We start from the raw sequence: 16665 nt of genomic DNA, 5'->3' as shown, positions 1-16665 counted from the left end.
GACCACAAAAACCTCCCTTTTTCATGACAAAAACCTCCCTTTTTCATGACAAAGAAAAAAAAAAAAGAAAAAAAGGACATCCCGAGGGGCCGCGGGACAAATTATTAAGCGTTGACCGGTCCGCGGATACAAAAAGGTTGGGGACCACTGGTCTAACATATTCTAAAAAAAAGTCTATCTTTTCCTAAAAACTTGTTGTTCCTGAAGTGATTATTGAACTTGTTTGTGAAGTACACATTATTTTATCCATCCATCCATCAATTTTCTACCGCTTATTGCCTTCGGGGTGGGCTTCACGGTGGCAGAGGGGTTAGTGCGTCTGCCTCACAATACGAAGGTCCTGCAGTCCTGGGTTCAAATCCAGCCTCGGGATCTTTCTGTGTGGAGTTTGCATGTCCTCCCCGTGAATGCGTGGGTTCCCTCCGGGTACTCCGGCCTCCTCCCACCTCCAAAGACATGCACCTGGGGATAGGTTGATTGGCAACACTAAATTGGCCCTAGTGTGTGAATGTGAGTGTGAATGTTGTCTGTCTATCTGTGTTGGCCCTGCGATGAGGTGGCGACTTGTCCAGGGTGTACCCCGCTTTCCGCCCGATTGTAGCTGAGATAGGCGCCAGCCCCCCCCGCGACCCCAAAAGGGAATAAGCGGTAGAAAATGGATGGATGGATTGCCTTCGGGGTTGCGGGGGGCGCTGGAGCCTATCTCAGCTACAATCGGGCGGAAGGCGGGATACACCCTGGACAAGTTGCCACCTCATCGCAGACAATATTTTATACTACCTGAAATTCAAAATGCACTTTAATGTAGGGCTGGGTGATATTGGATTTTATTAATATCGCAATATTTTTATGCCATATTGCGATAATCTATATATATTACGATATTTTGCCTTGGACTTGAATAAACACTTGATACATATAATCACAGCAGTATGATGATTCTATGTGTCTACATTAAAACATTCTTCTTCATACTGCATTAATATATGCTACTGTTAAACTTTCATGCACAGAGGGAAATCACAACTTAGTCAATTGACCAAAACTGTATTTATTAAATACTCTTCATTCTCTCACGGGTGACTTTTTAAATGAAAGAACAAATTAATAGTGTTGCTACATTTTTGTAGTAACACTTCTGCTGCATACTTTGCATATTGTTGTTGTCTGCGGAATATTTTCCCCACTTGAAGCCAAACCACCACCAGATGATGGATCCCCTGCTCTTTATTTTGGGCATGTATTGTTCTTCCTCCATTTGTGATCAGTTTCGCACCTTCGCTCTCTTGTATTGTCACAAGCTCCGCTCCGCTCGACCTGCCTCAGTTAACGTTAGCCATGCTGCTACCTCTCTGCTCAGCGAGAACGTATAACGCTAGACGTGCGACAATATGTGACATATGTAAAAAGGCGGGCTTGTTTTACGTCTCTGTGAGAAGGAGAGACAAGGAGTGAGAAACGCCAGTAATGTAAGCAACTGTGTGAGAACATATAATCGAATATTACAATATAGTCATTTTCTATATTGCACAGAGACAAACCTGCGATATATCGTTTATCGATATATTGCCCAGCCCTACTTTAATGTATATTCCTAAAATATTAGCCACATTATTATACAATGCAATTTAGGTCGCCGCTTGTCTTAAGCCAAATCATTGTGATAACTTGTCAAGGAATAAACGGACATTTACCAATTGAAAATGTTTAGTAACTGTTAACAAATAAAAGTTTTATGTATTCAGTACACACAATACTCTCTCTGCAGAATGCGGTTTTTGATGATGAAACAATGAAAGAACTTTGAGAAAGAAAAAAAGTTCCCTTAACCACCATAAAACACACTTAAACATAACGAAAAACCGTGGCCTAAAAACCGAGGTACAGACCTGTACCATTGCAGTCCTAGTGTCTTATTGTTCTTTATCGCTATGCTAGTGTAAAAATAACAACTGAAAAAACTTCACTTAAATGACAAATGATTGCGCTTGGGAGGTGAGTCTCTTCACAATAGTTTACTCTGCACGTAGCATTCAATGTTTCCTTCATTATTGTATTATTATCACTATTATTACTATTATGACTATTTTTACTAAAGTCTGTAAAATTGTACTTAGCGGCAAGGACAAAAAAAAGTGTGTACCGCTGTTGCCCAATAATTCAATTTCCAGACCAAATTTTAAAACACACATACTGGTTGTTTAAATATTTGGGGGGCGGCGGTTGAGAGGAATATTTTCCAAGGGTGTTTGACTTTAGTTTTTCATAGTCTTCTAGTCTTAGACAAGTCATTATTTCCTCACTTTGTTTAATTTCAAACCTGTTGCTGTATTTTTCTCAGCTCATTTTGCTGTCATCAATTTATACACAGTGCATTCAGAAAGCATTCACAACGCTTCTTTTTTTATAATTTTGTCACGCTACAGCCTTTTTTCAAAATGGAATAAATTCATTTTTATCCTCAAATTTTTCCTCACTAAATATCCCTTAATGACAATGTGGAAAACATTTTCAAGCGGATTAATCAAAAATACAAAACTTTGAAATCACATCTACATTAGTATTTACAGCCTTTGCCTTGATGCTCAAAAGTGAGATCACGTGCATTCTATTTCAACTGATCATCCTTGAGATGTTCTACAGCATAATTGGAGTCCACCTGTGCTAAATTCAGTTGATTAGAGAGGCAGACACCCATCTGTATATAAGGTCCCACACTTGACTGTGCATGGCAGAGCACAAACCAAGCGTGAAGTTGAAGGAGTTATCTGCAAATTTGGGAAAGAGTACAGAAAAATATCTGCTCCCTTGAAGGTCTCAATGAGCACAGTGTCCTCAATCGTCACTAAATGGAATAAGTTTGCAACCATCAGTGTTTGTGCTAGAGCTGGCCGGTAGGCTAAAATTGCTGCCAAAGGAGCCTCAACAAAGTATTGAGCAAAGGCGGTGATTGATTATTTTTTTGTTCTTTTTAAATCAATTTGCAAAGACCTATCAAAACTTTTTTTACAATGTCATTATAGGGTATTTTGTGTAGAATTCTAAGTATAAAAATTAATTTATTAAGTTTTAGAATAAGGCTGTAACAACAAAATGTGAAAAAAGCACAGCACTGTGAAAACTTTCCAGATGCACTGTATCCTTAAAAAAAAAAAATGGGGGGACAACAAATCAATATGGAGACAGGAAAGAGCCACTTAATGTGTAATCCTGTCAAATCTTATCAATACGCTATTATGAGCTATTATTTGGAGATGCTGAGACCTTACCTAGATGGATTTTAGCTCTTGGTATTCAATGTTCTGCTTGTTAAAAGAGAGTTAATTGTTATTCTTCTTTATAATACTAATGTTTAGAGTTGTGATTAATACTGTCAGGTCATTTTCAGGTCACTCTTATGCCGATGAGTCTGGTCCTTGAGTAGGTTAAACAATTAAAGAATGACTTCCAGATGTCTGTGTCATTGACGAGATATGACAGCGCGTTGTATTAAAAATAAATTACACGGTGAAGCCTCGTCTGAATGCACTTACAAATGTGCCGCCACCATCGCTGTCCTTCTAATACTTCTGCATAATTTCCTGCCTGATTAAAAAAAAAAAAAGTCTTCAAAATAAGACATTCTCTTTTAGCATGATCAGGATTAGAGTAAATTAAACTGTTAGAAGCAAAGAACAGTTGCTCGGTAATGTCTTATGTGTCACTGCAGCACTACATCTGCATGTCAGAGCTGCCCGTGCCTCGCATCGCCGTCACCTTCTCCCTGCAGGAGGTAGAGCAGATTGAGAGGGACTGCGCCGTGTACCGAGGGCGCATGGAGAGGATCGCCAAGCACAGCGCCATCAGCAGGGAGGTGCAGGTAATGAGACCTACACCCACACACACACATATAAAAACTGTATATATATATTATATATATATATATATATATATATATCCATCCATCCATCCATTTCCTACCGCTTATTTCCTTTTGGGGTCGCGGGGGGCGCTGGCGCCTATCTCAGCTACATATATATATATATTAAGGGTGGGCAAATTAATGCGTTAATTACGAGTTAATTCATCAATCTATTAACGCCGACAATTATTTTTTCGCACATTTGCGTATGTTGTTTACATGCTTTTATTTTGTTAACGCCTTTTCTTAACAAGATGGCGTCGCCCGGACGGGCTTCGGAGTCGAGGAGCTCTTGGTAAAGATGGAACATTTGGCAAAAATACCGGACAATTCTGCAAATTTCATTACTGGCTTACAGCGTGGTCACTCCAGGATCACTTACGACCGCCAGACAATTCTGAATGTGGATAGATCGGGCCGTTTTGGACTGAATGACGCGTGCTTGCTAGACCGGCTAGCTAGCATACTTTGCCGGCTACATCCAGCGGCCTGTGAAGCAGCGGAGTATATGTGTTGTCTGTCTATTTATGAATAATGCAGACGAGGAGTGTTAGCTGAGTTCTTAACGTTTACTTTCAGAGCGTGCATATCACAACATACAAGATGCCGTCATGGCGACACAACCTATACCGGTCTACCGCGCATGCTCGTCACTCCTGTTGCTTGCTGGGTAGGGTAGTTCTTTATTTCCCTGGCTCATAACATCACAATATAGTACCATGTATATGCGTTCAATTTATCAAAGCACCAAGCAAACAATCGGAAAATTCCCATCATATCAATTCCTAGATATGGTCATAATTATTTTAAGTGCACTACGCAGAATAAACACAACATTATTAATATTGCTACTACAGATAATTTCATCAAAAATTCCCTAAAACAGCCCCACTACCTATAATATAGGTTTTTTAAACATAAGATCCCTGATAAAAAAATGTTTCTGCTGTTACCTCAGAAATTGCCTGTTCAGATGTTATAATTGTGGCTCAGAGATTTGTATGTAGATTATATTTATTTTCCATAACAAACAGGATAACTTAAATACCCTGGCAGTGGCAATAAGCTCAAATGTTTGTATTTACATTTTTTGAGTTGATTTTCATAAAATATGCTATTTAACTGCTACTGTTTAACAAGGACTGATTTGAATTGTGTTTGCACAACAAATGTTTTGGCGCTTTTGTTCATGTGGGAGAATATTCCAATAAAGGTGCACTACACACTGCTTTTGAATTCATTATTGGGCTTTGTGTATACAATGCAGTTAATCGCAATTAATCGGAGAAATAGTGTGATTAACTTCGATTAAAATTTTTAATCGTTGCCCAGCCCTAATATATATATATACATATACATATATATATATATATATATATATATATATATATACACACACACACATACAGTCATGGCAAAAAATATTGCCACCCCTGCATTTCTGTCAGATAATGCACCACTTCTCCCAGAAAATTGTTGACATTCCAAATGCTTTGGTATGCACATGTTTATTTCTTTTGTTTGCATTGGAACAACACAAAAAAAACAACCTAAAAAGCCAAATCTGATATTATTTTACACAGAACTGATATTAATCTACACAAAACTCCTAAAATGGCCTTGACACAATTTTATGTGTGTGTATGTATGTATGTATGTATGTGTATATATATATATATATATATATGTATATGTATGTGTATATATATATATATATATATTAGGGATGTAACGGTACACAAAAATTTCGGTTCGGTACGTACCTTGGTTTTGAGGTCACGGTTCGGTTCATTTTCGGTACAGTAAGAGAACAACAAAATATACATTTTTTGGTTATTTATTTACCAAATTTGTATCCTTTTTAACATTGGGAACACTATAATAATGCTACCCACGTTAATCCACATTAAACTGCCTCAAGTTGTTGCTTTGATTAAATAAAATGACAAAACCTTTCTTCTACATATAAAAAGTGCAACATTAAACAGTTTCAAGTCAACTCATCATGCTTAATTTATTACAGCATTTGGGAATCCTGTAGTTGACTTTTATTATATACACACACGCACGCACACACACACAGCAAAATGAGCTAACGTAACGCTAAAAGCTAATTAGCCTTCACCTCAAGCCAGAACTATGAGAGAGCTGAGCTGCAGTTTAAGTTTCTAGAAGGTCAACGGGCTCATAGTGATGTTTGTAATAGTTGTGACTGGGAAGTGTTTAGTATAATTTGGGGAGTGTACGATGTCAGCTGCTCACCTGCTAAACACATATCTGCTCATCTCGACGCCGGAGCACACACTCCATGCGCTCTTAATACGCACTGCTGAGTGGCTGTTACATCGCTCTGAATACGCACCGCTGATTGGCTGTTACATCGCTCTGAATACGCACTGCTGATTGGCCTTGTGTGTAACCAATCAGATGGTTGTGTGGGCGGGACAATGCTGGGTGCTCACTGCTCAGACAGGCAGCTGCAGAGCAGCTTGTTAAGACTTTCCAAACTTGTTCGATACACCCTCGTACCGAATCGAAACCCCTGTACCGAAACGGTTCAATACAAATACACGTACCGTTACACCCCTAATATATTTATATATGTGTATATATATGTGTATATATATATATATATATATATATATATATATATATATATATATATATATATATATATATATATATATATATACATATATATAACCCAAAACCAGTAAATTTGGTACGTTGTGTAAATAAAAACAGATTGCAATGATTTGCAAATGTTTTTCAACCAATATTCAGTTGAATACATTGCAAAGGCAAGATACTTAACATTGGAATTGGAAAACTTTATTTTTTTTGCAAATATTAGCTCATTTAGAATTTGATGCATGCAACATTTTTCAGAAACACTGGCACAATTGTCAAAAAAGACTGAGAAAGTTGAGTATACTCATTAAACACTTATTTGGAACATCCCACTGGTGAACAGGCTAATTTGGAACAGGTGGGTGCCATGATGGGGTATAAAATCAGCTTCCATGAAATGCTCAGTTATTCATAAACAAGGATGGGGAGAGGGTCACCACTTTGTGAACAAATGTCTGAGCAAATTGTCCAACAGTTTAAGAACAATATTTCTCAACCAGTTATTACAAACAATTTAGGAATTTCACCATCTATTGTCCGTAATATCAAAAGGTTTGGGGAATATGGAGAAATCACTGCATGTAAGCGGCAAGGCTGAAAACCAACATTCGATCACTCAGGCGGTGCTGCATCAAAAACCGACATCAATATGTAAAGGATATCACCACATGGGCTCAGGAACACTTCAGAAAACCACTGTCAGTAACTACAGTTTGTTTCTACATCTGTAAGTACGAGTTAAAACTACCATTCAAAGCCAAAGCCATTTGTCAACAACACTCAGAGACGCCACCTGCTTCGCTAGGCCCGAGCTCATCTAAGATGGGCTGATGGAAAGTAGAAAAGTGTTCTGTGGTCTGACAACTCAACATTTCAAATTCTTTTTGGGAACTGTGGACGTCATGTCTTTCGGACCAAAAAAGAAAAGAACCATCCGATCTGTTGTAGGCGCTAAGTTGAAAAGCGGCATCTGTGATGGTATGGGGGTGTATTAGTGCCCAAGGTATGGGTAACTTACACATCTGTGAAGGCTCCATTAATGCTGAAAGGTACATACGGATTTTGGAGCATTATTTGTTGCCATCCAAGCAAGGTCTTTTTTGTGGACGCCACTGCTTATTTCAGCAAGACAATGCCAAGCCACATTCTGCACGTGTTACAACAGTGTGGCTTTGTAGTAAAAGAATAGACTGGCCTGCCTGTAGTCCTGACCTGTCTACCATTTGAAAATGTGTAGCGCATTATGAAGTGTCAAATACCACAACGGAGACCCCGGACTGTTGGACAACTTATACACTCAAGCAACAATAGGAAAGAAATTCCTCCTCAAAAGCTTCAAAAATGGTCTCCTCAGTTCCCAAACATTTACTAAAAGGAAATACCATGTAACACAGTAAGGGTCACTATAGAGACAACCATTGAACATGATCAACTGTCAACCAAGTGTAAAAACATGTTTCCCGCACTTCAACGATAAACTAGCCATTAAACACTTTATTAATTTTAAGGAAACCTGTGATGAATTGAATCTACATTTAAAACACTTTCTTTTCTGTCTAAATCAGTGATTCTTAAACTGGGGTACGTGTACTACTAGTCAGAGTTGTGTATAAAAAGAGTATGACTAACCTGTTTCCAGATGATCCCCTCAATTATTGGTCAAAAGGCTCTCACGTGACTACAGGGCACCATGACTGTTACTAACTTTGAGCTGATGCTTTGTGTGTGCGGTACCTCCTTGTAAGTTTTTCGGCGTGTTAGAATGACCTGTTGTGCAGCATGGGGCTGCTGGAACAAGCTTTGCTTAAACATTGCATTCACCACAACCCAGAAACAAGACACATATGGGAAGAGAACGTTCGCCATCAACACTGCAGTGTCTTGTAAACACATGACACGTCGTCTGCGTTTTGTTAAGGAGAAAACACACAGAAGCTAATACAAACAATAACAGAAAAAATTAAATAAATGAGTACCAGTAGAGTGGAAAAACCAGTTGACTGTATATGCTTTATCTTGTTTCATTGTATCCAATAAATTAACATATCCAATTGTATTTACAATCCACAAAGTATGTGAAAATACTGTCTGAACATCACAAAATGCCACAATATCAGTCTGACTTTTTAATATTCTGCTTTAAACATTTGAGGCTATTTTTTTATAGATTCTAAGTCACTATGGTAATGCTTCAGCTCTCTGACCATATTATCAGATAAGTCAAACTGAAAACAAGTAAAACATTGGAAAGAGATGTGTTGTTTATCATTCACAATCCTTACATAAGACAAGAACATAAATGTTTGGCTTTTTAATTAATTTGAAATCGTAAATAAATAGCTATTGATTCAACAGATCGAAGGTCCTATGTTGTGCTCATTATACTCTCTTTAAAAACATCCAGAATCTTCATCAAAACAGAAATTATGTGGGCATCACTTTGGGGACAAGAGTGGAAATTGTAAAGTAAGTGTTTGTTTTATTAGGGTTTAATGTGGTTAAGTTTGTATGTTTAGCACCTAGCGATGCTGTGGATGCTATATGGTTTCAATAAAGCTGCATCCGTTTAGCACTTGGCTTACGAAACCTATTACTCATCTTCTTTGTGTTAAAAATGGAAGGTTACGGATCATAATTTTTCCCAAAGTAATCGTGGTATGCACTCGCAAAGTCTGCGTAAATAGCATTGTTGTTGATGGGTAAAGGATCTGTGGTTCCTAACGCTACGTCGCAGATAACGTGACTGGCTTCCTCATTATCAAAATGGCCCCGGAATCTCTGTGTGATCGGTACTATTTTGATCATATCTATTTAATTGCAAACTTTGTAAGTCTTTTGGTTTAATAAATCAGACTTATATGATAATAGCTTCAATATAGAGGCAACTTGCTTTTCCACACTACTGGTACTTAAAAGAAATGATTAAAAAAAACTGACTATCTTTGAGTAAAACAAAAATTATGCAATTTGGTAGCAGCAGATTAAAACGTAAAACACAAATACAAATAAACCGACATTGAAATAATTAAAAATAAATACATTTTGGGTGTAATAACGGATGATAAAATGAACTGGAAATCTCATAAAAAATATTTAACATGAAGTGGCAAGAAACATGTAAATAATGAATAAAGCAAAAATATGTTCTAGACCAAAAATCCCTCTATATTCTCTACTGCTCGCCAGTGTTACCATATCTGAGTTATTGTGCAGAAATATGGGGAAATAAATATAAAGGCTGCTTTAAAAAAGAAAGTATACAAATACATTGGGGGCAGCCACCTCAGTTGACATACTTCACACAAAAGTCATCATTTCTCCATGATTGGGCTATAGCTAAAGAAAATGTTGACAAATTGAGGGCAATAAGTTATTTTTTTGGTTGTTCTGTTTATAGAGCCTGCTGGTCTCTCAACACTGCATGAATGTAACAGCAGACAGAGTGCATCAAATACGGCTTGAAAATTATACTTTCACATAATAAAAACATGTTTTATTGTAGGTTTATGAGCTGCACTACGTTAAGAACTATATTTAAAGTCAAGTTAAAGTCCCAACAATTGTCTCACAAATTTGTATTTGTATATGACCCATCCCAAAGTTCACCCCCTGGGAGGTGAGGGTAGCGGTTATATAACCCTCAATTCCAACACTTGATGCTAAGTGGCAAGCTGGGAGGCAATGGGTTCCATTTTTTTCAGTCTTTGGTTTGAACTCACGACCTCCCAGTGTCAGGGCGGATACTCTAACCACAAGGCCACTGACGTATTATTTTTGGTTGGTTTCATCAAGTAACTATAACGTCATTGTCAGCAAAGATGGCTCCTCTAGTTTAGGTGGTCATATTCTCTCTATTTGTGGGCTGAATTACCAGTGTAGTGTTTTCTTTTCCAATATTTAAACACAGTGTTACTGTTCAAACTTAGACTTAGAGACTTAAATTTCCTTTTATTGTCATTCAAATTTGAACTGTCTGTCATTGGACTGTATAGCTCGGTTGGTAGCGTAGCCATGCCTGCAACTTCAGGGTTCCAGGTTCGATCCCCGCTTCCGCCATTCAAGTCACTGCCGTTGTGTCCTTGGGCAAGACACTTTACCCACCTGCTCCCAGTGCCACCCACACTGGTTTAAATGTAACTTGGATATTGGGTTTCATGATGTAAAGTGCTATATAGACATAATTCACACTTCACTTCACATGTTACAATGGCCAAAAGTATTACATTTACTTGTTAAATAAAACTCCTGCTTTGTTTTTATGAATACTTAGTTCTACTACGCTACTGTATTTACATGTTGGTTGTAATGGTGGTACATGGAGAGACAATTTTTTTCTGAAGTGGCACGAACCACTGGTCTAGATATGTAGTGGATATACTGTGGTGTAAATTTTTTATGTCATTTATGTCACTGCGTGTCGCACATTTCATGCAGTGATTAGATGAAAATAATCATCAATCTTTCCTTCTCTTGTGTTTTCTAAAACTCCACAAAAAAAGCCCCTCCCCCTCTGGCTTTCATAATGTCCAAAAAGGCACGTCCACCTCGCTGTGACGTAGACAGACTGCAAAAGCCAGAGGGCAGAGGCATCCACAACTGCTTGCAAGTTCAGGCCCAAATGTATGATTTGATGCTGTCATTGTTTGACTCACATCCAACACTCTTAACGTTCTCAAAGTCAGAAAAGACGAATGTCATCAAATGTTCCCTTTAATAATGAATGAGGAGGGTGCAATAAAAGTCTGTAAATGTCCCTCTGTCACACAAGGGTAAAAATAAGTAAAAACAGTTAACTTCTATTATAAAGTAAAACATCACTCTGTTCTTAATAACAAGTAATGCCCTGTAGAGCAGTTAGCCAATCAGCTAACGTTAACAGTAAACACTTGCATGAGGACAATTAAAAATCCCATCTTCAAATGTCTCTGTTTCTGGAAAAGAACGGTCAGTTTTTTATTTGTACGACATTTGCGGTGTTTGAATTTTGATGCTCCTTTCGTATTACGTGTCATCTTATATTTGTGTCTCCCTAAAGTAGTTGAGACAAGTGTTTTGTTGACTTTGACATACTGGCATCAAGGTTGCAGGTGCATACATCTTCGTTAACTATGATTGCTGTTTATAGGCCCAGCGAGCAGAGGAGGCGCGCCAGGAGCTGATCAATCAGGTCAGAGCGTCGGCAGCCAAAACACTGGAGAACATTCGTGGTTAGTGTCGCACACACACACACACACACACACACACACACACACACACACACACACACACACACACATACCCACACACAAACACACTCCCACACACGTCGTCGGCGATCACTCGGAACGAGTATGATTGTCTTCCTGTTGGTGGGATTGCCTTCAGGAGAACGCCTGTGTGTGAAATATTTTAAAGCAGGGTGACTGGTGCACAGACAGCCACCACACAGTCCTTGGCAAAGAGAAGGCCAGGGTCCAATTGCATGGAGACCAAGACAATTGGGGGCCCATCTTTGCTGCAGCCTTCTTACCCCTTTGTGACCATTGTGGAACTTCTATGCAACCATCATCCGCCCACTCTGCCGTTGAGGTCTTTTTCGACGAGGAAAGCCTTTTGTCTTCCCAAACTAACCCACAAGGCAGCGGGGCAGTGGTTGGGTGATGCCAGGGCGTGTCCACAAAGTGGTCCTGTGCATCACGCCTCTGGGGACCACTGCAGCTCCAAGATCCCCTGCCATGTTTGCCTTGGTCTGCGGGGCCCGAGTTACCGTGTGTGGCCACGTGGAGGCCTTACAGGAGTCTTGGTGTACTGGCAGGAGAAGACTAACGCACAATGCTGCTTCTCAGTTCACCACAAGGGCTAGCCAGAGGCAGTGTCTGTAAGCGAGAGGTTAGCAAGCAGGTAGGAAGTAGACATGCAACCTTCCCTCTAACTACTGCACTAGACGCATCACACCCTATAGGCTGGACACACACACACACACAAAATTGATGTCTAACATGATGTATGTTTTGATATACAGACTCATCTTACCCTACTCAGAATGTACTTTTTTCCAAATAGCTCGGCTTTGCGTTGGAACCAACATTAGCTTGTTGACTTGTGGCTGTGAGGACAGCACCGGTGCACCAGGCTCAATTACACAGAGATAATCTTTTGAACATAGCCAAGTCTGAAGTCTAATCACCCCTCGCACACTTTGTAAAAAACTTCTCGCATCATTTAAGGGCCCGAGAGTACGCCAGGCAAAGTTGGCTGGCCCCTTTCTCTTCCCTGGCGTCTCCGTATCAGTGTTTGTTTGATACAGCTGTTGATGTTGTTTGATGTTTGTGTGCCATATCTTTGATGCACTTTTTAGGCAGAGGCCTAATACGCTCACTACTTTTCCCTTGCCCCCTGCAGGGCGCCAGGTGTCACAGCGTCTGGTTGAGGAGGCCAAGAAAAGGGAGTGTTTCGAAAAGCTCAAGCAGCACCTGGAGCAGGAGAAAGAGGTAGCAACTTTGACTTTGTGCCACATGTTCGTTTAGGGGATCTAACATTGAAAAAGTTCAGTGTCAGTTGCAATTTTTGTTATTTAGTTTTTCAAGAGTTTAAGGATGACAGCAATGTAGGGAAATGAATAGCATCTCCCTCTCTTTACCTTTACCTCCTTCCCTACCGCCATGCAGTTGGGCCTGAGTTGTGTCAACCACCATTTTAAACTTTATATTTATTTGAAATGTACAATGTAATTGACCAATTAAAAAATACAATTTGCTGTATTAGTGAAGTTGAGCTATTTAAATATTTTTTGTTTTGTTTAGTTTATTGCAAAAATATTTTCACAAGAGTTACTGCTTACAACATGAGTTTCTGCGGCAACTGCCACAAATGTAAAAATGGGAATTTGGAAGCTTTCCACAGCAATGGAATATAAAGCAAAGTTACCCTCTTTAAATAATTGCCAAACTCATTTTTCATCTTTTTCAGGAAAACTTCACAAAGTGTATCGCATGACATTTATTGATCATTTCACTCTAAAATGGTGTAACAAAGCATGGCTATTGACATTGTATGTGTGTGAAATATGTGATTTAAGAGAAATAATTGACTTAGGCCATTTTTTGACATGCCTTTGTGCCTTTAGCAAGCTATGGTAACACTTTATTTTGAAGGTGTACATAAGAGTCACACAAGCCTGTCATAAACCTGATCCAGAGCATTAATGTCACTTCAAAGTGTCATTAATGTTCATGACTCTTTCCATGTCATGTTATGACACGCTCATGTCACTCTTACACCTTCAAAATAAAGTGTTGCCATTTGTTGCTTAGCATGTTTAAAATGTTGTTCAAACAGTCGTGTATTTCTCAGAGGCCATTATCTGAAGGGGTAGAAACAAATGATCTGATCAACTGAGGATGTAGAGGATTTTACAATAGCTGGCCGGCGTCATGAGGAGATGATTTAGGTCAAAAAACAAATCTGACATAAAATGACACAGACAGTTATTTTTAACGTTGTGACAACAATGAACAGGATTACTGGGAATAAACTGGAAGTTGGCAAAATCGGAAGGGAGTTCCAATAGTATGGGGTAGACTTTATTAATCCCATAATTGGTAAATTATGTGGTTGCATTGCAGGTACAAAAAGTACACAAAATAAGGAAAAAACACATAAAAACAAGAGGGTATCATTAAAGAACATAAAATACATTAAAAGAGCATAGAGCTAATGCAACCAGCTGCCGTTTCTACATACAGCTACAAATGTAAAACACTACGGAAAGCCCCAAAAATTAGCAGAACTCCTGCAACTAACAGCTACTACAGCGGCGCCATCTTGGGGAAAACAAGTTGCAGAATTTTTTTTCCAACATGAATTATGTTTACCATACACAGAAAGCATCAAACATATTTCCATACATTTTATTAAACATTGGAACTCTGCCTTTGGTGTTTCTATTTTCAGGGGTATGACACACTGCAGTCTGTTGATTTGTCAACAGAATTGTTATTTCCGTCTGTCACAAAATAGTTAAGAAGTTTTTTTTTTTTTAAAAAGCATTTCTCTTGAAAAATTTCCTCATTTGTCGTTTACTGGACTTTTCTCTACTTTTTCTCTGAATGTAATTTGTTATTCACCACACCTAGTTCGATAAAAACACAAAACAGATCAATATTTTGGTTGTTGGTGTTTCATTGGAATCATTCTTACGTAAAGCACTACATACTTTGAATGTTTTTTACATTCACAATATGATGCTTTTGACACAGTGGCGCAGCACGGCCAAAAAGAAGCTGGACGACGACAACAACTTCAGACTTGCTCAAGAGAAGAGACCTCAAGCACCGGAGGAGCAACTGGAGCAAAGAGCCAGGTCTGAATGCTTATTGATGATTTATTGATCAGTTAAATAATCATTGTAAAGGCCTCATTACCGCTCCTCATTACTGGGAAGAGTGATTGGATGTTTTATCAATGTCGTCTGTTTTTAGTCCAAGTGTTGTTTTTATATTTACTTTACTTTAGCCCTGCCGTCTATTAGTTGAATAGCAAGTATATGCAAAAAGCCAAAAATGTATTCCTTTTGCATATTTAAGATTAACTACACACTCTTAGGATCAAAAAGAATCCGCTCATAAAAGTGTCGTAAGTTGTCAAAAAATTTATATTGTAGTTTTACTGTCAACTCTATAAATTTTTTAGCAAATTCAGATCTATCTATTTATATTATGTTTTTTTTTTTTTATGTTTTATGGCCTTTTTGTCAAAAGTAAATATTATTTTACAATAGGAAAATGCAAAATTTCGAAAAATAAGTTGAGTGTTATATTTGAGCCTTTGAATAGGCCAATAATTCATGACATTGATTTCGATAGTAGACACAAAATATTTTTACAGTGCCTACTAAGCTACAATGAAAGGGAGGAAATAGGCTGGACTTGGCTGAGTTTATCTAGTTTACTCAAGTCTTCACTGTTTAGTATCGTATTTTCTGTATTTGCCCCGTTATATATAACCACTTAAGATAATTTCCATTTCATTTCAACAATTTAGCATTTTAACCCATTTACACTCAGCAAAGCTCTGAGAATAATGCTTGTTTATCTGGCACCATCTTGTGGTTAAAAGGGAACTGAACTATTTTGGAATAAGTCAAAATGTTCTCCTAAATTTGCGATAAGTTCACAATCCTAAACAGAGACAAGAAGACAAAAAGTTTGTTTTGCATTATATTTTTTTAAAATCTGCTCATTCTTGGTGGCTAGTAATGCAAAAATGCATCCAAAAACCTTCAACAATACTTAATTTACGTTCTGTAACCTGTATAGTAACCAAATTGTTGCGACATTGTTTTTGTAGGAACACAGAGGAACTATTTGTCAAGCGTAGCAAGACATCAGCTTGCGATGACATATTAGGGCAATAGTCATAACCCAGCTACAGCAAAAATTTGAGTTTGTAATGCACAACACTGCGATAAGACACCAATCTGTTCTGAGTGAAAAACATGAACAAACAAATTACAGTATCTGTAAAGTATTATTTCATGTTTTGTTTGTACACAGCAAGCCAGACAGTGTATATACTGTAGTCTAAAGTGATGTGCTGCATGCATAATGATCAATATTATTGTGACTCACTCAATGAATAGTTGTCTGTTTGGTCCAAATGGCCGGAGAAGTTTTTTCAAGTTGACTCTGGGTGAGCATTCCATTTATGTCGGCATAGCTTAGCTCCATGTTCCACATTTTCACTGCCAAATCATGCCGACATCACTCTCTCGACTTACGTCAGCTCCAATGTTTTCACCCACTCTTTGTGCTCTCTTTCTAATCCTCCGTATATTCAACTGCAACAAGATGAAGGTTTGAATCCTAATTATTTAAATAATAGTAATCTTTGTTGTCTTTTACCAAGTCTGCAATGATTACAATACACTCGCGTTTGTTTTCAAAAGTAGGAAGTGCGCTGCTATGAAAATGGAAATAAATGCTCTAAGGAAAGAAGTTCTGGTAATGCAAAAAATTATCAAAATATTGTACATATCAGATATTATTAACATGAATGTATATATATATATATACAGTGGGGCAAAAAAGTATTTAGTCAGCCACCGATTGTGCAAGTTCTCCCACTTAAAATGATGACAGAGGTCTGTAATTTTC

At 38.2% G+C, this 16665-nt stretch overlaps 1 protein-coding gene across 4 annotated transcripts in view; it reads left to right on the top strand.

The window, feature by feature from the left end:
- The window catches only part of tubgcp6 (tubulin gamma complex component 6), a 71376-nt gene that overhangs the window by 33434 nt on the left and 21277 nt on the right, over positions 1-16665 (top strand). For all 4 annotated transcript variants that reach the window (XM_061916732.1, XM_061916731.1, XM_061916729.1 and 1 more), the window contains 4 exons: positions 3710-3859; positions 11658-11739; positions 12914-13002; positions 14770-14873. In XM_061916732.1, coding sequence (XP_061772716.1) covers positions 3710-3859; positions 11658-11739; positions 12914-13002; positions 14770-14873 — 425 coding nt within the window. The remainder of the gene's footprint in view (positions 1-3709; positions 3860-11657; positions 11740-12913; positions 13003-14769; positions 14874-16665) is intronic.

The sequence above is a fragment of the Nerophis ophidion genome, linkage group LG12, assembly GCF_033978795.1.
Source record: "Nerophis ophidion isolate RoL-2023_Sa linkage group LG12, RoL_Noph_v1.0, whole genome shotgun sequence".
Taxonomy (NCBI): Eukaryota; Metazoa; Chordata; class Actinopteri; order Syngnathiformes; family Syngnathidae; genus Nerophis; species Nerophis ophidion.
This window is presented reverse-complemented; position numbering and strand designations above follow the sequence as displayed.